The sequence below is a fragment of the Staurois parvus genome, unplaced genomic scaffold, assembly GCF_062004578.1.
Source record: "Staurois parvus isolate SC_StPar_1 unplaced genomic scaffold, SC_StPar_1.0 ptg000185l, whole genome shotgun sequence".
Lineage (NCBI taxonomy): Eukaryota > Metazoa > Chordata > Amphibia > Anura > Ranidae > Staurois > Staurois parvus.
Window position 1 is genome coordinate 358,720 of NW_028317981.1, and position 22,177 is coordinate 380,896.

Genomic DNA, 22,177 nt, shown 5'->3' on the forward strand with positions numbered 1-22,177 from the left:
GGTGATTGGCCGCCTGTGTGCCTCTCCTGAGCTACAGTTCCGGTGGCCAATCAGCGGCGAGGAGGCGGAGCTGCTGAGCGATCCCGGAGGTGTGGCCAGGTGACAGCAGCGTATCATCCCGCCCACACATCGCCGGAGACTGCAGCGGTGTCTCGGTTCCTAAGACCATCGGAAATATGTGTTTTCCGATGGTCTTAGGCGACCCCTGGGAAATGGTCGTTCGACCCCCAAAGGGGTCGCGACCCCCAGGTTGAGAACCGCTGCTGTAGAATGTCTAAGAATTGCAGACCGAATCCCAATACTTCCAAAATCCAGAAACGCTAGGGCCAGGACACTGTACCTATGTAAATCTGTAATCTGTTAATCTATGGATAACATAAATCCTTCCTGGGGAGGCCACCATCCCATTGGGATCGTAATAGGGATACCACGCTCTATGGATCTGATCTGGTTCCTGCCTGCCCACTGAATAAAAGGGAGAGAACAATGTTCTTGGACAACTTGCCAGCCAGCTTGCTAACAACCAAATTACCTGTCCAACAGTATGCGTTTATAACGGGTTTAGTTGGCACACATTTGCAAATACATACGTAAGCCACAGAGCCACGTCACGGCACCCTTATAATCTGTGGTCCTAATTCTACAATTTGAGAGTCCCCATAGTAGAGGCACATGCATTTAATGGATAGATCAAGGGCAGGTGAACCTGAGGGAGCCCACCCCTTTTAAAGGCAAAGGAGTGCACAAGACCCCAGCATGTAGCACAATGGCAGCCAGGGTCCTAGTGCACCCACGTACTAAAACTCCAACATGCAAATAAAAAGCATGAGCCCAACCTAATCCTTGTGTATATACGGGCCTATGAACAAGTATAGGAGATTTAGCTAAAATTTTAGTCAGGAGTTTCAAATCATTATTAATTAGCAAAATAAGTCTATAATTGCCCACATCTCCGGGGTCCTTAGCTGGTTTGGGGACCACAGTAATATAAGCCGTGTTTAGGGAGAGGTCCAGGGCCTCCCCATCCCATAAAGAATTGAAAAAACTAACTAAATACATAAGGAGGGTGGGGGCAAATTTTTTGTAATATGGCAAAGAGAAGCCATCTGGGCCCGGGCAGAGCTCCTCTTGGCAAATTTAATTGCCACAGCAGCCTCCTCCCTGGATACAGGGGCCTCCAACTTATCCTTGTGAGCTATAGTTAAATGGGGTAAAGGTACGTCCTGCAAAAAGCCATCAATCACCTCCCTGGACACGAATTAACACGGGCGATATCATTTTGAGTAAAAAGCCTGAAATTCCTCCATTATCTTTTGCAAATTTTGGGTATATTCCCCTACAGCCAACCAAATTTTGGGTAGCGTATGAGACCACATTCTAGGTGTCCACTTACACGCCAGCAGCGAGCCAATTCTATCCCGTTGGTGTGTTAGTCCATTTCAAGCCCTTCTCGGCTCTAAGTCATCAACGCCAAATTAGAGCCGATTCCAGTTTGGCGAGCGTATCCCTATTTGGGTTGCAATTATGGAGTTGGTGAAGTGACTGCAGTTCGGCATCTAATTTCTCTATAGCTATCCGGTGCTCCCTCTTAATCCAAGAGGAGATTTGTATTATTTTTCCCCTAATAGTAGCTTTATGGGCCGCCCACAGGGTAGCTCGAGATACGTCAGCTGTGTCATTATATTTAAAGTATTCACCCAAAGCGGTTTCTATCTCCTTACATATAACAGGGTCACTCAGAAGCGATTCATTCAGATGCCAACGAAATGCACCCTGCTGCCCCTGAGGCTGTGATAAGAGCACACAAACCATAGAGTGATCAGACAATGACGTTTCCTAAATGTAGGCTCTAAGCACTCCCTGGATGCTCATACTGTATAAAAATATGTGATCAATGCGTGCATAAGTGGCAAGTGGGGCTGAGTAATGCTTGTAGTCCCTACCAGTGGAGTGTGTTTCCCTCCAGATGTCCACCAATCCCAAAGAATCAATCATTTTAGGAATGGCTATACTCCATTTAGGTGGCCTCTTCAGTTGCGTAACCGACGGTCTAGATTTGTCTAAGCTAAGATCTAAAGTGATATTGGAGTAGCCCCCCAGAACAACCGTACCTTCCAAATGAAGGGACAGAGTACGTAACATATCCAAAAAGAAGGCCAGTTGACCAATATTAGGGGCATAGTATGTCACCAACGAAGTTGGCCTGCAATGACCCCTTTCAGAAACATGTAGCTCCCATTAGGGTCCTTAAGCTCCACAAGGGGCGAAAAAACCGTCCTCCATGCAAAAAGGATAGCAGCCCCCTTAGTCTTATCCGCAGCATTTGCGAGGATGAAATTAGGGAATTTAGCATGAATAAATGAGGGATTATAGGTGCCAGGAAAATGGGTTTCCTGCGGGGAAACCACATCTGCATGCTGCGAATGGTAGTACTGAAGGATTTTCCGCTGTTTAATCGGAGAATTTAATCCCTGGATGTTATGGGAGCAAATTCTCAATTGTGTATTATTAGGAGGACACATAACTGGCCCAGAGAAGGACTCGCATAGTCAGCTGACCACCACTTACCACTCCCACACTTGAAGGTCGCAGAACAGTAGACCAGTAGAAATCTCGGACCATAGGAAGAATCTAGAGAAAATTAATAATAGCGCCTATGGTCAAAATAAAAATTATATAACTCCCTTATAGTGTACCAGCTGCAAAAAATCACCATGTATAAAGTGTAACAATTAATGCAATAAATAATTTGCGCTAGTAAATATATATATAAATATATAAATAATAAAAAAGTTCAAATCATAAGTCCAGAATAAAAATACCAATACCACAAAAAAATGTGCAAAAAAACTTTTGTGCAAAAAAAGTGTCTAAATATAAAAAAAATCACCAAAAAACCTTGATAATATGATGGCAGATCATCCATAGATATATTTTCAGAAACGAAACTCTGCAGCACACCGATCCTCATAGATCAAATAACAAAATGAAAGAAGCTTTTCAAATTATCGGAAATCCACTTCTCCAAAAGAAAGAAACCACCTTCAATCGTATCCAAGGAGGAAGATGCCAGGCACTCGAGAGAAACAGAAAGACTTCATGGTGCAATATTATAAAAGCCAATTCCTTTATTAGGTACTCATTGCACTTACTCAGGAGGTGTCCCAGCCGACACCAGCGTCAACAGCATAGCAGCAATCACATAAAACGAGCCTAGCTACTCAGCACATGCGCAGTAGCTAGCAGCCAAACGTAATAACGTCACATCAATCAAGCTCCATGAGGACGTCGATGACGAAACGCGTAGGGCGGAGCTTGATTGATGTGACGTCATTACGTTTGGCTGCTAGCTACTGCGCATGTGCTGAGTAGCTAGGCTCGTTTTATGTGATTGCTGCTATGCTGTTGATGCTGGTGTCGGCTGGGACACCTCCTGAGTAAGTGCAATGAGTACCTAATAAAGGAATTGGCTTTTATAATATTGCACCATGAAGTCTTTCTGTTTCTCTCGAGTGCCTGGCATCTTCCTCCTTGGATACGATTGAAGGTGGTTTCTTTCTTTTGGAGAAGTGGATTTCCGATAATTTGAAAAGCTTCTTTCATTTTGTTATTTGATCTATGAGGATCGGTGTGCTGCAGAGTTTCGTTTCTGAAAATATATCTATGGATGATCTGCCATCATATTATCAAGGTTTTTTGGTGATGTTTTTTTATATTTAGACACTTTTTTTGCACAAAAGTTTTTTTGCACATTTTTTTGTGGTATTGGTATTTTTATTCTGGACTTATGATTTGAACTTTTTTATTATTTATATATTTATATATATATTTACTAGCGCAAATTATTTATTGCATTAATTCATAGGAAGAATCTGTAAGAGGGGAAGAGGATCCCTGTCTCTGGACAACAGAAAAAGAGCAAAGGACAGAATGAGATGAAAGTACCAAGATCGAAAAAACAAACATACAGGCATACTATGACAAGTGGGGGAGGACCGGCATACCCCCACCATTCGCAACTCAAAAAGGTGCGGTCCCTCAACAAGGGACCACTGCCTGCGCCACAGTGTCCCACAAGGCACAGTAGAACAGGCGGGGTAGCTTGCCACCCCAGACCGGCCTACCAGCCACTATAATAAACAGTCAATCTCAAAGAACTTAATACCCTTAGGATCAAAGTGAAAAAACAAAATAAGGTTGTCAGGTCCACCCTTTCCAAGGCCCCCCTTGCACCACACCAGACTGGCCCGGGAGGCCCTGGTAAGGGCGCTCACCTAGACCTCCAAAACACCGGGACCCTCAAGACTGTCGGTGATCCCAGAGCCAAGGAGGCTTCATCTACATCCACACATCTGAGAAACCCCAACCAAAATGCTTAAACTTAAATGTTAACATATCAGAACTACTGACAACATTATGAGACCCACAGACACCCCTGGTTTAATTATTTTCATAGTGCAACTGGAAAGAAGTCTGAGGAAAAATGGCCAACCAAGGGAGGAGTACGCAAATAATCATGGAGACCTAGAGTCCCTGGATCTTCCAGACTTGGATCTTTGCCACAACTGTGAAATCAGCTTTGACGGTAGGCTGCGTTTTAGGCATCCTGGATGTAGTCGTAGACGAAGCAGGGGGTTCTTGAGCCACCATTCATAGCTGAAGTAGTAGACACTCCCCTTCATGGAACAATGAAAAGCTGTAAGCCTTGTTCTTTGAAGGAGAAAACCAGAAGGAAAGGGAAGGACCAGCAATATTTAATGTAATTCCTCGTGAGAGCTTGCAGCAAAGGTCTAAGGGCCCGTCGTCGCTGGATAATATACGGGGAGAGATCAGTGAAAATCTGGATCTCATGTCCCTAGATTTGTAAGGAGGAGGTATCTCTAGAACATCTCATCACAGCTTCCTTGACTGAGTAGAAATGTGGTTTCACGATAATATCCCTCGGTAACCCATTTGCCCGAGGTAATTGCAGAGCTCGATCCAACTCCAGCTTATGGTCAGGGATCGTGGGGGAAGAGGCCTTTCAGAAATTCCTGGACTACTGTAGTAGTAGTATCCTTCACAGTTTCGGGAAGCCCCTAATTCTGAAACTATAATGCTTGGATCCGTTCTCCAGATCAAAGGCAGACTGACCTGGAGGTCCTGGATGCGCACTGTATTCTGATTTATTCTAGCTACTGTCTTATCCGTCTTGGTCTCAATAGAATCAATGCGGGAGACCGGGCCCTGCAAGTCCACCTTAATATCTGTAGTAATCTGCATGGTTACATTAGTCAGACCCTTGTCCTGGAGGTCAGAAAGTCTAGAGAACATGCTGGTTATGTCCATGCTGCATGGAATATCAGAGCCCCCAGCAGGGTCAGACTGGATAGGGCTGGAGGGCCTACATTGAGCAGGAGCCAAATCATCCATGACGTGATCTCTGTGGGACTCTAGAGAAGCTGGAAAGTCTCTAAGGTAGGCAGGGGTACACACATGGGTATTCTGGTTGTCTGGAATCTCCATCAGGTCCCCCCCTGCAGCAGCTATCTCATGAGGAGACAGACCGCATGGCTGTGTAGCGGGTCCGGGTGCCATCTTGGAATTCGCAGCCCGGAGGGATCCCGTAGAATGGTCAACTGGATCGAGTCCTCTGCTCCATCTCCCCCAGTTCCAGTCGGTGCTAGGGCTCTCTCCCAGGCACCAGATCCACCCGGGAGCGAAGTTCGCGGGCTGTGGGTGCCGTGGCAGGGTAACAGCGGCCAGCCTGGGACCGAGCTCTTGGCTTAGGTGGCCATCTTGGAGAGCTCCACACGTGCCCCCCACCTTTTGTGTAATTTAATCTCAGTATAAATACAGCTGTTCTGTGAAGCCCTCAGAGGTTTGTTAGAGAACATTCGTGAACAAACAACATCATGAAGGCCAAGAAACACACCAGACAGATCAGGGATAAAGTTGTGGAGAAGTTTATGGCAGGGGTAAGTTATGAAAAAATATCGCAAGCTTTGAACATCTCATGGAGTACTGTTCAATCCATCATCTAAAAATGGAAAGTGTATGGCACAACTGCAAGCCTACCAAGACATGGCCGTCAACATAAACTGACAGGCTGGGCAAGGAGAGCATTAATTAGATTAGCAACCAAGAGGCCCATGTTAACTCTGAAAAAGCTGCAGAGATCCTCAGCTCAGGTGGATGAATCTGTCCACAGGACAATTACTAGTCGTGCACTCCATAAATCTGGCCTTTATGAAACAGTGGCTAAAAGAGAGCCATTGTTGAAAGCCATAAGAAGTCTTGTTTGCAGTTTGCGAGAAGCCATGTAGAGAACACACCATTCCCACCGTGAAACATGGTGGTGGCAGCATCATGTTGTAGGGATGCTTTTCTTCAGCAGGGACAGGAAATCGGGTCAGAGTTGATGGAAAGATGGATGGAGCCAAATACAGGGCAATCTTAGAAGAAAACCTGTTAGAGCCTGCAAAAGACTTGAGACTGGAGCAAAGGTTCACCTTCTAGCAGTACAACAACCATAAACATACAGCCAGAGCTACAGTGGAAAGGTTTAGATCGAAGCATATGTTAGAATGGCCCAGTCAAAGTTCAGATCTAAATCCAATTGAGAATCTGTGGCACGACTTGAAAATTGTTGTTCACATATGCTCTCCATCCAATCTGACAGAGCTTGAGCTATTTTGCAAAGAAGAATGGGCAAAAATGTCTCACTCTAGATGTGCAACACTGGTAGAGACATACCCAAAAAGACTTGCAGCTGTAATTGCAGCGAAAGGTGGTTCTGCAAAGTAAAGGGGGGCTGAATATAAATGCACGCCATACTTTTTCGATATTTATTTGTAAAAAAAATTTGAAAACCATTTATAATTGTCCATCCACTTCACAAGTATGTGCCACTTTGTGTTGGTCTGTCACATAAAATCCCAATAAAATACATTTATGTTTAACTTGACAAAATGTGGAAAATTTCAAAGGGTATGAATACTTTTTCAAGGCACTGTAATGTGTATGCTATTACAGTAGATTCCCTGTTGTATCTTATATAACACATAAGCCCAATGTATATATAGTTTTTTGGGTGATTGGACAAAAGCTTTGCTGGGAGCACCCCTCAGGCGTACTCCTTTAGCCCCAGCCCTCTCTTAGAGTCCTCCATTTTTTTGCTTGTCCCCTTAGATTATGGACCTCTTCTCCTCTATGGAGAAGTTATCAGCCTAACCAGTTTTCTTTATTTTCACATTATATATACATTTTTTTAGATAGTTCAATCAACTCTTGACTGCCTTCTACTAGAACAATAGAAACTGTGCATCTGGATTAGTGTAACCTCATTTAGACAGGCGATCAGACCCGTTCTCTGATCTAAGCTGCTATTTGCTACGTGTGAATACACCTCGGAGCTGCGTGCAGGCAGCCCATTGAAGTGGATGCAGACGCAGGATCTGCAAAGACACAGTTGCATGTCAGAATTTGACATGCGGTCAGTAGTTGACGCATGGATCTGGATGCGTTCAGATCCTTGCACCTGCTCCGGCCCACATGTCAAGTTTTGACATGCGACTGTGTCTATGCAGCTCTACGTCTGCATCCACTTCTTTGGGCTGGCTGTACACAGCTCCGAGGTGGATTCACATGCAGCAGACAGCGGCTCAGATCGGAGTATGGGTCTGATCGCCCACCTGAAAGAGCCCTTGTACTATTGGAATTGTACCCGGACCTTAGCCTGTAATGTTGCTTCAGGCACTGTATCCTGCTTGGTTGCTTGTCTTAGCATTGAGTGCAACAAGTGTAGTTAGCAGCAGGGTGCTATACAGGTCCAGGGTTGTGGTCCATTCTGGGGAGTATCCCCACCATGACAGACGAAGTCTGGACCCATATAGGAACCAGTAAATTGGAATGGTAAGGCAGGTTCATCCCAATTTATCGAACCTACATTGTAGCTTTACAGCAAGTATGGAACTCAGTACCTCCAGTACTTGCAGCACACGTGTTTACATGTCCTCTGAATGTGTTAAATCACACAGTGTACACTTTTACCACAAATTCTGTCCAGAGCCATTTAAAGGTTCTCCTACATATCCTGCTGTGGACACACTTACCTGATTTACACACCCTACTATAAGTACCCCACAGGGGAACATTTAAAGGTTCTCCTACATACCCTGCTATGGACACACTTAAATGATTTCCACACCCTACTATAAGTACCCCACAGGGGAACACCCTCACTGATAGCAATGACTAAAACCAGGGGAAAGGGAACTGTGGCAAAAACCCACTCTGCCAAAGGTTAGCAAAACACTAATTTTAGTTCTATCTCAGGCACACAACTATCGGCCTATCTGACCAAGGCAGATTTCTCTGCAACAATGACAGACTTTCACTGACAGCTAACAGCCTTAATACAGCCATCACTGTCCAGAACTCAAAAGACCCAGGCTTCCATTTCCACCCGATACCTGAGTTTACATTCTTCTCTACCCAAGTCTTTACCTGATTTCCCACTCACGGACTCTTATATACCTGATACTATGGCTCATTGCAAAACTTTTCTAAGCGTAGGCAGGTGACTTCGTGCACAAAAGCCTTGGCATACTTACACTGGTTTCTCCTCTATCTTGCCATGCTTCGCTTGGTACCTGCAAGAACTTGGAGACCTGCAAAGTCTAAAAATACATTCCCCATTCATGAACACATAAAATGGCCAATGTATGACGATTGAGACACTCCTTAGAAGGTTTTCACTCTTTCAAGAATCACTGCTGGTCCATATCTAGTGAAAAAAGAATTCAACAAGCATCTTACCCCATAGAAGATGCTCTATCATTTATGGATTCTGCAGACCGAAAATGTGAGACACTCTTAAAGGCACTCTGCTCATGCAATTTCAACCATACAACAGGCTATTGCTGCAGTTTCTCTTTGTCAAACTGCAGCTAATTGGACAATGAGCAATCACAGGAACCTGTCAGGAATGGACTCACCACTGGTGGTGCTGTGGCTCATTTGCTCTGTGGGCTGCAGTACCAGCTCCTACCAGAAGGTGCTTTCAGCAGTCAGGGTCTCACTCCTGCAATCAAGCCATCACCTGAGGCTGATTGCAGGAGGTGTATTTAAGCAGGACCAGGCCTGCAATCAGTGTCTTGGTGTTTGTTCCCCATGAGCCCCTGTACCTGCATCCTGTCTGCTTCCTGCCTGATCCTGACTTTGCCAGAACTCTGCCTGCACCGACCCCAGCTATTCCTGACCTTTCTCCTGCCTGCTCCTTTGTACCTTGTCTACCCGATAGTTACCGACCGGCCTGCCTGACTACGTTTGTGTTCCCGCACATATTGAGACTAGTTTAAGGTTTGGTTTGGTTTTTGCACTGTGTGTTCTGTGTATTGTGTAACCTTAAATAAATTATATTACTTTTACACCATACTTTGAAGCCTGCGTTTCCCTATGTCAGTCCACACATCTCTGGTCATACCTGGATCCCTGACAGGATCCTGTATTCCAGGACGGAGTTCTGGCAGAACACTTAGACCTTGCCACCTTTAATTCTATTCTGTTGTAATGCCATAGAACAACATGCCTCACTTGTATGCCTTTTGAGAAGGATGATGCACTTAATGAGTTTATAAAAAAAACCCTCCCTGGTGGTTTTTACGAAATGAAGACACTCTGCTCAAGCTTCATCTTCAAAGCCAAAATTCAGCCTTTCCTTTAGGCACAAGACTTGGAACACAAACTCCACTACGTCTACCCCAAAGCAATGAAAGTGTGCCCCCACTCTTAAGAGGGGGGGGGATGTCTGTTGCAGTTTGCATTTGTCTGGGTCACAAATTTCCCAGACCTATGGATTAATTTAGTGGTCTCAATAGTGTACAAAATAATTTCAAAATCTACTTTCAGCTTAATTCTCCTCCATTCCACCATGCCCTTTGAGTATAAAGAGACCAATAATATGCGATGCATACTAGCACATTATGCAATTGTCTTGCAGGTTTTTTTTATTTTTTATAAAGGTTGCAGTTTACTACCACGTTAAAGACATTCTTTCTTCATGAACAGATTGAATGTGCAATCGGTGATGGGTCACGCCAGAAAGGATGTTCACGCCTCCCAAAACCTTTTATTAGCACTATCCAGTGGAAAAAGATTTCACTAAACAGCGGTCTATTCTTTTATTGCAAACTGCAGATAACTGTATTGTTTCCAGAAAGGTCCTTCTCTCCATTCACATGCACTGTATCATGTGGCTAAAAGCCTGGATTAAAAGATGTTATAGGAGGGAAAGTTTTACTTTAACAGTGGTAGGTCCCGGAATCTCCTTCTCAGGAGCTCTACTTCTGCAAAATGTAGAGCCCCAAATTGCTGTGCTCAGGCTTCAACTTATAAGCCTAAGGTCAGCCCTTCCTTTTGGCGTGACTTGGGTCTATAGCCTTTCCCCAAAGTGCTCTTCCCAATGAAAGGGCTCCCTCATTTTTAGGAGTGGGGGTGTCTGCTACAGTTTGTGTCTCACTGAGTTACAGACATCCCAGACCTGTGGGTTTAATCACTGGTCTCAAGAGGGTACAAAATAGAGTTTATAATTCAAACCCCCTTACCACTTTCTTCTCTCTATAAACTAAAGACTGTCCAGGGAGTAGTTGTGCCAGTCCCCCAAAAAGACCGGTTCAAAGGATTTTATTTAAACCTGTTCTTGGTACAAAATGGGGAGTATTCGTCCTATTCTGGGCTTAAAATCCTTCAACAAATACTTTCTAATTCCAAAATTTCATGTGGAATCCGCAAGGTTATTAATTGCCTATCTGTAGACAGTCACTTCCAGTTTGTCGCACTGCCCTTTGAATATTCAGTTCTCTAAATATTTTCACCTCTTCTTGCCCTTCTCAGAACTCGAGGACATAGATTATCTAGATTACCTTATCCTGAAGGATTCATCTTCCTTTAAGCTGTTGGTAATTATCCCCAGGACAGTTCAGATGCACCAGACTTTTGGTTAAGTGATCTTTACCTCGAATACTTAGGCCTACTTCTAGATACATCCCAAACAAAATTTTTCCTTTGGAAAATAATTAATTCTTCTCAAAGCCCATGCTTGAGAATTGAAGTCACTGTTTTTCAGGCTGGGGAGGAGTGTTCCAGTCCTTCACAGTCCAGGGAATATGGCCACATATGAAAGCCAAGCTCCTCATCGCCATCCTGGAGCTCAGAGTAGTTCAGATGGCTCTGCAACACCAGACCCCCTTTTGCAAGGACACCCAATCAGGATGTAGAGAATGCCACAGCTGTGCCCTCCATCAACCAACAAGGGGGAACCAGGAGACTTGCAGCCTTAAAGGAAGTAAACCAGATATTCTCAAGGGACTACCTCAGTTGCCACCTCCTGGATCCAGGGGAATGAGCCCTTCACCCAAACATCTTCAATCTGATATGCCATAAATGCGGGTCTCTGGATGTAGACATCCAGATTCAATAACAGATGTACCTCTGTAGCCAGTGTGAAGGATTTTCTGGTGCTGGCCTTGAATGCCTTGATAATTCCCTGGTCTGAGTTCAGGCTAATCTACATCTTCCTTTCAATGTAAGTTCTGCCTGGCCTGCTCAGAAAGATAGAGAATGAGAGGAAAACTGTGATTCTCATTGCACCAAACTGGGTCAGAAGGATCTTGTACACAGACATACTCTGAATTCTAGCAGACGATCCCTGTCCTCTTCACAACAGGCCAGATCTGCTGTCTCTGGACTCTTTTCCATGCTGCTTCTCCATCTCTGCCTTTGTCATTTCTGTTGAAGTCCAGGTCTTAAAAGATAGAGTGGTCTCTGAGTCTGTTTTTTTTCTACCTTGCTAAAAGCAAGAAAAGCCACATCCAGGAAGATCTGCTATTTCACCTGAAAATCCTTCTTGGCCTGGTGTGAACACAGGCAGTTCAATCCCAGAGATTACTCTGTACTTCATGTTCTGTCCTTACTACAATTTGGCTTTAAGCACTTGGTAAGGACAGGTTTCGGCCTTGTCCATTCTTTTTTTAACCATTTATGGAGCACCTGCATTGTATTGCGGGCGCACCGCTCATACAGGCACAGCAACGTACCTGTATGTCACTCCCTTCTTCTGGGTTTAGGTGCTCTTGATCTTAGTAAAAAAACAGCACATACTGTATTACACACAAAAATTAGTAGGCACACACTTAACCCCTTGATTACCCCAAGATGTTAACCCCTTCCCTGCCAGAGTCATTAGTACAGGGACAATGTATAGTATTATCACTGATCACTGAGTGTCACTGGTGATGTCAGTGTCATATATATATATATATATATATATATATATATATATATATATATATATATACCTTGGCCCTATATTTATGAAGATATTAGATTTTAAAAATCATCTTATTGGATTTTTTTTTATTGTTTTATATGATAAAAAAATCAGTAGTGATCAAATACCACCAAAAGAAAGCTCTATTTGTGTGAAGAAATTATATAAATTTCATTTGGCTATGGTGTTGCAAGACTGTACAATTATCAGTTAAAGTAGAGCAGTGCTAAATAGAATACAATGGCATGGTCAGGAAGGAGGTAAAACCTTCCAGAGTTCAAGTCATTAAAGACCGCTAAATTACTCTCCCTTTTCCTCTAGATGTATCTTATGTTAAGCCCCCCTTGCAGCACTCTGCTTCCTTTTGAATCTCAATTTGGTTCTCTTTGCCCTGCAGAAGCCACCCTTTGCACCCATTAGCCATATTCCCTCTCCTGCAAAATAGCCTTTTTGGTTGCCATCACATCTGTCAGAAGTGTCTCTGTGAAGGTGAGAACTGTCAACTCAAATACATGGTAGTCCTTTCTTTCTAAGATGTTATTCGTCTTCCACACATATAGAGACCTAGTCCTGCCATCCTTATTCCCTGCTGTGAAGCATCAAAAGGAGATTTCTACTAATTGCCTGGACATTGTTCACGACATAAAAGTCTACCTCATTTGATCTGGAACATGGATTCCCTATTTGTTTTGTCCTCAGGACCTTGCAAGTCCATTGTCATTCGAGGTATCTGGGCATTCCATCACTAGGCTTCTGTAGCCCAGCGTTGTAAGGCCAGCACCTGGTCCTCTGATCATACCTTTTCAAAGTTCTACCCGGTGGATGTCCAGCTTTCCACTGCAGGATTCTTGCAGGCGCACTCTGAAATTGTGTCTGTTGACCCTTGTTGGGCCTGTTGGCACAGTTCTGTCTGGCTAGTTTTGCCCACCCTTCTCAATCATTGCTTGGGGATATCCCAGGGTCTATGAATATTTTGCCTGTGTCCTGTACTGTACTGTTAATTATTTGTCACTCCCATATCTTGGTGTTCAGGATGCAAGCCACCCTCCCTTCTATTCCTTGGTTACTCTGCATTGCTTGCTACAAAACTGAAGACTCATGCAATGGGGTAGGGCTAGAGGGGAGCATGTCTGCAAAAGCTTGCCTAGTCTTGTGTTGTCTGTGGAATAAATTTAGTTTTATTTGAAAATATTATATCTTTTTTAAGAAATTTCCAATTACAATGATTTTTAACATCATTATTGGTTGTGGTTATGGGTCTCTATGAATCTTTAAGGACATTACCAAATTTCCTAGTCTTTTGTATGTCAGATTTTTCAGCAGATGTTTTTAACAGACTGATGTGAGTGGGCTTTTGACCTAATTGCACCTTGGGGTGCATGTTGCTTTAACTTTGCCATCCCTCTGTTGCTGCTATCCTCAAATATTCTGGGAAAGGGTTACCATTTACCATTATTTTATTCTCTGTTTGCTAGTATTTTACAAAATCATAATGGTCTTCATTTCTCAAACATAATATGCTGCTTCTGTCATGCAGATCTTTGAGCGAATCTTGTTTATCTGGGCAATCCGGCACCCTGCAAGTGGATATGTACAGGGAATCAACGATCTGGTTACCCCTTTCTTTGTGGTATTTCTGACGGAACACGTAGGTAAGAAAGCAGTATTTCCCCCCTTCTGTTTGTCTTTACATTAAATTCCTGATCGGTTAGTACTTGCTAAAGTGGAAGTTTATTCTCTTTTTACAAATCTTAACTTGCAGTTAGTGTACATTTGTGACAGGATTTACCTTGTTGAGACTTCATCATCCTAAGATTTTTTAACATAACCTTTTTACTCTCTACTCATTTGGAAAGTAGACCTTTGTTTATTGTATGAAAATTCTTAATTATAGTCTGTGCAGCAAACTAGATCTTATGCCCAGTGCCAGCTTGGTAAAAAAAATCTAATCAAAGCCAGAGCACTGCAGATTTGCCTGCTGCAGAATTCACAGCTGATCTAAAGTCTGCATTTTTTTATGTTGAGGGTTGTGTCCACTCCTCAGCTGTCGGGTGAGATAAGCACCTCTAACTTATCTCCACACAATTTTCATAATAATTGTGATTTTGCAATTTAAATGACTGGCTTATTAGCAAATTAGAATGATTAATAGGTTAACCACTTGCCATCCTGAGGATTTACCCCCTTAATGACCAGGCCTTTTTTTGCTATTCGGTGCTGCACTATTTCAACTGGTAATTGCGCGGACATGCAATGCTGTAACCAAACTAAATTCATGTCCTTTTTTTTTCCACACAAATAGAGCTTTCTTTCGGTGGTATTTGATCACCTGTGCACTTTTTATTTTTTGCACTATAAACAAAAAAAGATCGAAAATTTTGAAAAAACAATATTTTCTCATTTCTGTCATTACAAAATATCCAAAAAACTAAAATTTCGTCATAACTTTAGGCCATAATGTATTCTGCTGCATGTTCTTGGCAAAACAAAATCCCAATAAGTGTATTTTGATTGCTTTGTGTGGAAGTTATAGCATCTACAAACTATGATATAGATAATGGAATCGACACAGCTTTTACTTTCTGACTGCCGATCACATTTCTTGAGGTGCTAAAATACCAGGACAGTACAAACACCCCCAAATTACCCATATTCGGAAAGTAGACACCCTGAGCCATCTGCTGAGAGGCATATTAAGTCCATGGAAGATTTATTTTGTTCCACAAAAACTTTTTTTTTTTTTACACAAAGTTGTCACTTAAATGCTCACAAAAACCATGGGTATAGGTGGAATTACACCCCAAAATACATTTTGCTACTTCTACTGAGTATGGGGATACTACATGTGTGAGACTTTTTGGGAGCCTAGCCACATATAGGAGCCTAAAATCCAATGGCTATTTTGAAAGCCTGAAGGTGCGTTACTTCCTCATTTCACTTCCTCACTACCTACACTGAAATGCCAGGATAGCACCAACCCCCCCAAATGACCCCTTTTTGGAAAGTAGACACCCCAAGGAATTTGAAAAGAGGCATGGTGAGTATTTTGCAGATCTCATTTTTTCTCATAAGGTTTTTAAATATAAAAAAAGACAAATGTTTTTGTTTTCTTTCTTCATTTTCCACAAACTTGTGGCAACAAACGAGATCTGCAAAATACTCACAATGCTTCTTATCAAATTCCATGGGGCGTCTACTTTCCAAAAATGGGTCATTTTGGGTTGTGCTATCTTGGCATTTCAGGGCCTCCAAAACTGTGATAGGTAGTCAGGAAGTGTAATGACGAAATAAAGCCCTTTAAAAGCCTAAAGGTGCTTACTGGATTTTGGAATCCTGTACTTGGCTAGACTGCCAAAAAGTCTCCCACATGTGGTATCCCCATACTCAGGAGAAGTAGCAGAATGTATTTTGGGGAGTAATTCCACATATACCCTTGGCATATGCGAGCAATAAATTATGTAAATGACAATTTTGTGTAAAAAAAAAAAAAAATGTTTTGTCGTTTTCCAAAAATGTGTGGTAAAAAAAATAAATACTTCTATTGACTCAACATGCCTCTCAAAAAATAGTTTGGGTGTCTACTTTCCAAAAAGGGGTCGTTTGGTCAGGAGGGGGCATTTTATGCCCAGTATTAGAAGTTTATGCCACACATCACTCACTCTTCTAACCACCTGAAGACCAATCCTTTTCTGACGCTTTTTGTTCACATGAAAAAAATCAGTATTTTTTCTAGGAAATTACTTTGAACCCCCAAACATTATATATTTTTTTAAAACAGACACCCTATTGAGTAAAATGGTGGGTGCTGTTTACTTTAAATTTAATGCACAAAAACACAATATATTGGCAAACTATTTGGTATAAAAGATGTTGCTATGCTGAGTAAATAGTTACCAAACATGACATGTTTTAAAACTATGCATGCCCCGTGTAATGGCGACAAACTGCATACATTTTTATTATCCATAGGCAATGCTTTAAAAGCCTTTACAAGCTACCATTTTAGATTTACAGAGGAGATTTAGTGCTAGAATTACTTGATCTGACATTCATGGCGATACCTCACATGCATGGTACAAACGCTGTTTACATACTGGCACGGTGTCAACGCTCGCGCGTATGTGCGGGGGGGCGAGGGTACTTTTTTTAAAATTATTTTTACACTGTCCCTTTCATATTTTTTTTATCACTTTTAATGCTATCACAGGGAATGCAAATATCCCCTATAACTTCAATGGGCATTGTCATATATTTTTTCTATCAGACTCTAGATATCTCCTCTGCCCTTACATTATCTAATCTCACCAAGACTGGTGTGATCAGATGCTTTCTCCATTTACAAATAGTGCTGTTTATATCCTGCGAAACTGAAGTGATGAAATGCTCATAGCTTCCGATTTCTTAGACTATTATTATTATACAGTATTTATATAGCGCCAAAGGGTTTGCTCAGCGCTGTACAATAGCGAGGGGGACAGAACATGAGACAATACAGTAAAAATACAATACACAAGGGGTTCGAGGGCCCTGCTCTTTCGAGCTTACAATCTAGGAGGGAGGGGATAGTGGTACAGGAGGAAGTGGCTGTGGGGGATGGAGGAGTGGAGGAGTTCGGTTGTTAGGTGAGGGCGGGGTTGGCTTCCCTGAAGAGATGGATTTTCAGGGTGCGCCTGAAGGTGAGGAGGGTAGCTGATGGATTGGGGTAGGGAGTTCCAGAGGATGGGGGAAGTCCTGGAAAAGTCCTGCAGTCAGGCGTGGGAGGAGGAGACCAGGGAGCTAGAGAGTAGGAGGTCCTGTGAGGATCGAAGGGCACGGGTAGGGTGGTATTTGGGTATCAGGTAAGTTAGGTAGTTTGGGGCGGCGTTGTGAATGTCTTTGTAGGTCAGAGTTAGTAATTTGAATTTTATGCGCTGGGCAATCAGGAGCCAGTGAAGGGATTGGCAGAGGGGGGTGGCAGATGTGGAGCAGTTGGTGAGGTGGATGAGCCAAGCCGCTGAGTTCAGGATAGACTGGAGTGGGGATAGCATTTGTTTGGGTAGGCCAGTGAGAAGGGAGTTGCAGTAGTCCAGGCGTGAGATGATGAGGGAGTGTACGCGTTGTTTAGTAGTGTCTGGGGTGAGGAATGTATGTATCTTGGAGATGTTGCGGAGGTGGAGCCTGCATGACTTTGATAGTGATTGGACATGAGGTTGAAAGGAAAGGTTTGAGTCCAGGGTGACACCCAGGACTTTGGCATGTGGGGTGGGATTGATGGTGGCGTTGCTAGTCGTGATGGAAAATATGGGGGGGTGGGCCCGGGCTGGGGGGAAGACCAGGAGCTCGGTTTTGGACAGGTTTAACTTGAGGAAATGGAGCGACATCCAGTCTATGTCGTTCAGGAGGTGGGCGATGCGGGCGGAGAGTAAGGGGGTGAGGTGAGGGTTGGAGAGGTAAATTTGTGTGTCGTCGGCATAGAGGTGATAGTTGAAGCCGTGGGAGCGTATCAGTTTGCCAAGGGAGGAGGTGTAGATGGAGAAGAGGAGGGGTCCGAGGACAGAGCCTTGGGGGACTCCAACAGAGAGGGGGAGGTGGCAGCATTATAGGTGACATTGAAGGAGCGTTGGGATAGGTAGGAGGAGAACCAGGAGAGAGCAGCGTCCCTGATGCCAAAGGAGTGCAGTTTGGTGAGGAGGAGGGGGTGGTCGACTGTGTCGAAGGCCGCGGAGAGGTCGAGGAGAAGGAGGACGGAGTAGTGGCCATTAGCTTTGGTGGTTAGCAGGTCGTTAGTGATTTTAAGTAGGGCGGTTTCGGTGGAGTGTAGGGAAGCCAGACTGTAGTGGATCAAGGAGGTTGTTATTAGTGAGGTGGGCGCTTAGGCGATTAGGCGATTGTAGGCTAAGCGCTCAAGGAGCTTGGAAGTGAGTGGTAGCAGGGAGATGGGTCTAAGGTTGTTTAGGTCAAGTGGGGTCAAGGGAGGGTTTTTTGAGTATGGGGGTGATGTGTGCGTGCTTTAGAGGGGAGGGGAATGTGCCAGTAGAGAGGGAGAGTTTGAAGATGTGGGTGAGGGAACGAATGATGGAGGAGGGGGTGACTGGAGGAGTTGTGAGGGGATAGGGTCCAGGGGGCAATTGGTGAGGCGGGCTTCAGTGAAGACCTTAGTGACCTCCTCAGTGGTAGCAGGGCTGAAGGAGCGGAGCGTTGGGGAGGTGATGGTGTGCGGGGCGTTAGGTATGGTGCGGGCAGTGCGGTTACGAGGTCAGAGAAGGGGAGAGTTGAGGGGTGATGGAAGGAGGGGGGCTAGGTGGAGAGGTAGATTGCGAGTTGACAATGTCCTTACGGATTGCGTGAATCTTGTTTTGGAAATGATTGGCAATCTCGTGGGCGGTGAGTGAGGTACTGAGTGGAGGTGGGGGGGTGAGAGCAGGGATTTGAAAGTGGAGAAGAGCCGGCGAGGACAGGTGGAGAGGGTGTTGATGAGGGTTACGAAATAGGCTTGCTTGGCGGCGTGGAGGGAGGTGGTGTAGCTGAGGAAGGTGGATTTGTAGAGGGAGAACGCACGAGGGGATCTGGTTTTGCGCCATAATCGCTCCAGCGCGTGACTGCGTCGTTTGTGACATTTTGTATGCTGGTTCTGCCAGGGTTGAAGCGGTCGGGGGTCTGATGTGGTTAGGGGTGCCAGGGAGTCGAGGGCAGCCGACAGTGAGTTGTTGTACGCAGTAGTGGCCAGGTCAGGGCATGACATTGGAAGGATACTGTCGTACAGGCGGTCAGCTGCCGGGTGGAGATGGGCCGGGTTCAGGTTGCGGAGGTTACGGCTGGTGATGGTTTGACTATAGAGATGATTGGCACCATTCTGGTCTCCAATCAGCTCTATGGTCAGCTTGCAGAAACACCGGCTGCATTCTCAGGTTCCCCTGATGGCATGGACTGCCGGAGAAGGTTGTGGAAGGCAGCGGGAGAAGGGGGGGCATCTTCTCCCACTGCTTGTGAAAGCAATCCTGCAGCAAATTAGCCACTAGGATTGCTTTTACATGAAAGCCCATCGCTGGCTGAAAAAAAACAATACTAGGATGGTGCTTGTAGTTGCAGGCATCATCCTGGTATAACCACTCAAAGTACTAGTACTTAGTAGTTTTTGTTGGGTGTATATGCTATGTTTTTTTTTTTTTATGCAGCCTGTAGGCTGAATGAAAAAAAGAGAAGAAATCTCTGCCAGAAAAAAGTGTGTGGTATGCTAACCATTAGACTATACCTCCCTGCATCCACCCACTTCTAATGGTGTGCACACATGAAATGTGCCAAGAAATATAAAATATATATGCCGAAGCATAGGGGCCATCCACTCACTGTCCACCCCAGGCGCCCATGCTCTTCTTTTTTTTTTTTTTAACTGTGGATGAAAAATCCAACAGCGCTGCCCACACTGACTTATGTATATTCTGAGAGCAAATTCCTGTTGCTGTCAGAATAAACAGATTGGTGCTGCAGCTGAAAGCATTCCTGCAAAGAAAACAACAGTGGTTAACAATTAAACAGTAAAAGTGTAACAGTAGAACAGTAACGACAAGAAAAAACTATAACTATTGGTTTTTAAAAATTTTAATTTTTGGGGGGATTTGTACTTTTTAGTTTAATTTTTTTTTTTTTACTTTTTTTTCTAAACTAACTTTTTAAAACAGACTGTAGGGTCTCTACAAATATGATAGCCAGTTTCCTGACTACCTAACATCTTTTGAGACCCTGTGTAATTATGTACCATGAACTGTGCCATGCTGTACCCTATACTAGTACTCCACTAGCGTGTGGTAGCATCAGAAGCAGTCCTTAAGGCAGAGACCAGGTTGGTCAGGAGAGGAGGAAAAAAAAAACTGGTGTCACGCCTAATTCCATATCTGCTACAGTCACGGCATCTTTTTTGGGGTGCCTTTTGGCTTAGGGTACCAGGAATGGCATCGGGAAAATGCTTCTCATGCAGCCAGCTAACTGCATCTGTGTTGGGGGTTTGGGGCATAGCACCTTCTGGATACAAAAGGGCCGTGATGATCTCTTCCTGGAATTTTAGGAAGGATCCACTTCGTCCAGTTGCTTTGTAAATCACAAAAGCATTATATTGAGCCAATTGAAATAAACAGACACTTTTTTGTACCAGCGTCTGGCTTTTCAGTAACCTAAGTACGGCTTCATCGTCTGGTTATTGAAGTCCAACCCTCCCATGTTAAGGTTATAGTCGTGGACACAGAGGGGTTTCTCAACATCACCAGCTGTCGTGGTAATTTGGATGGCCATATCTGCGTGAATGGAAGACAGGACAAAAACATCCCCGTTTGTCCTTCCACTTGACTGCGAGAAATTCCTCATTTCTCAAGCAGGCTTTTTCCCCCTTTCTAAAATGGGTATTTACAAGCCGTTGGGGGAAGCTCCGGTGATTAGGTCGCATGGTGCCACATGCGCCAATTCCAAGATTGTACAAATGTCTATATAGTGGCACGCGTGAATAAAAATTGTCCACGTATAAGTGGTACCCCATATTGAAAAAGTCTGACACCAAGTCCCAAACTATCTTGCCACTGCTACCCATGTAGTCTGGGCATCCGGGGGGATCCACGTGACTCTTTTCCCTCGTAAATCCAAAACTTGCCTTTAGCCTGTTGCCCTCTCACAGGTCTTATACATCTTGACCGCATATCTGGCATGCTTGCTGGGGAGAAATTGTTTGAATGCAAGGTAGCCAGAAAAATTAATGAGGGACTCCTCAACGCAGATGTTTTGCTGGGGAGTATAGACATCTGCAAATTTTTGGTTAAGGTGATTTACGAGGGGCTGAATTTTGTGGAGCCAGTCAAATTCAGGGTCACCCCGAGGACGACAGAGTGTGTTGTCATTGAAATGCATAAAACGCATTATACTCTCATATCTATGCCTGGCCATGGCAGCAGAGTACATGGGCATATGATGAATTCGGTCTGTGGACCCAATACAACCGCAATTTACCTTTTTTTTTTTTTAGTAATGCCCATGTTGAGGGTTAGGCCCAAAAAAACTTCAAATTCGGAAATCGCAATGGGTTTCCATGCGAATGGTCTGAAAAGGTTTGAATCTGGGTTGGCGGCAATAAACTTTTGTTCATATAAATTTAATACAAGATGTAAGGCGAGCGCAGAATGTTTGAAGCTGCTGGCACAAATTGGACAAAGGTAACAAGACCCACAAGACTAGATACAAATAAAAGTGCAGCGCTATATATTAAATCTCCAATTCAATCATAAAGTGTTTAAGTGAGTATAGTGAGCAAACACAATATCAATGTGATATGAACCTGATAAAATGTACATATTACTCACCAAAACGTATAAAACAAATGATAAATAAAATGTCCGTGACACTACAAGTCTCAGCAATCCTTGTGTGGTACACACGAAATGTCCATGGTACTACAATCACAGCAATGCCGAGGTGATATAAATATATAAATATAAGTGCTCATCATCTAATGAAGAAATCAGTGGTAGTACAAGGTGCAGCAATAGTGGGATAGTCAAAAGGTGCTCATGATCCAGAGTGGGAATCCACCACCTCTTATGTGCACTCACCAGAATGCCACTGTCAGGAGCCGCCGCGGCGTGTGGCTCGGCGCCGGCGCAGTGTGCTGACTCGCACTGGTGTACGGGCACTAGGTCCTGGCCAGCCGCGGCGATGATGGAACTCGCGCATGCGCACTCGGGACCGCGGGTGCGCGCCTGGCACCAATGACAGCGCAGGGTGCAGTATTTAAATCCTCTCTGCACTGACACTGGTTGCCGTATGGTCTCTTCTGTTTGTTCCTGCTCCTGTATCTGTGCTGATTGATCGTTGCTGACCCGAATTGTTCCTGACTTTGCTGTATTCTCC

At 44.1% G+C, this 22,177-nt stretch overlaps 1 protein-coding gene across 3 annotated transcripts in view; it reads left to right on the forward strand.

Annotated features, from left to right (window-relative positions):
• The window catches only part of TBC1D22B (TBC1 domain family member 22B), a 275,367-nt gene that overhangs the window by 142,503 nt on the left and 110,687 nt on the right, over positions 1 to 22,177 (forward strand). For all 3 annotated transcript variants that reach the window (XM_089677368.1, XM_089677369.1, XM_089677370.1), the window contains one exon: positions 13,848 to 13,962. In XM_089677368.1, the coding sequence (XP_089533494.1) occupies positions 13,848 to 13,962 (115 nt within the window). The remainder of the gene's footprint in view (positions 1 to 13,847; positions 13,963 to 22,177) is intronic.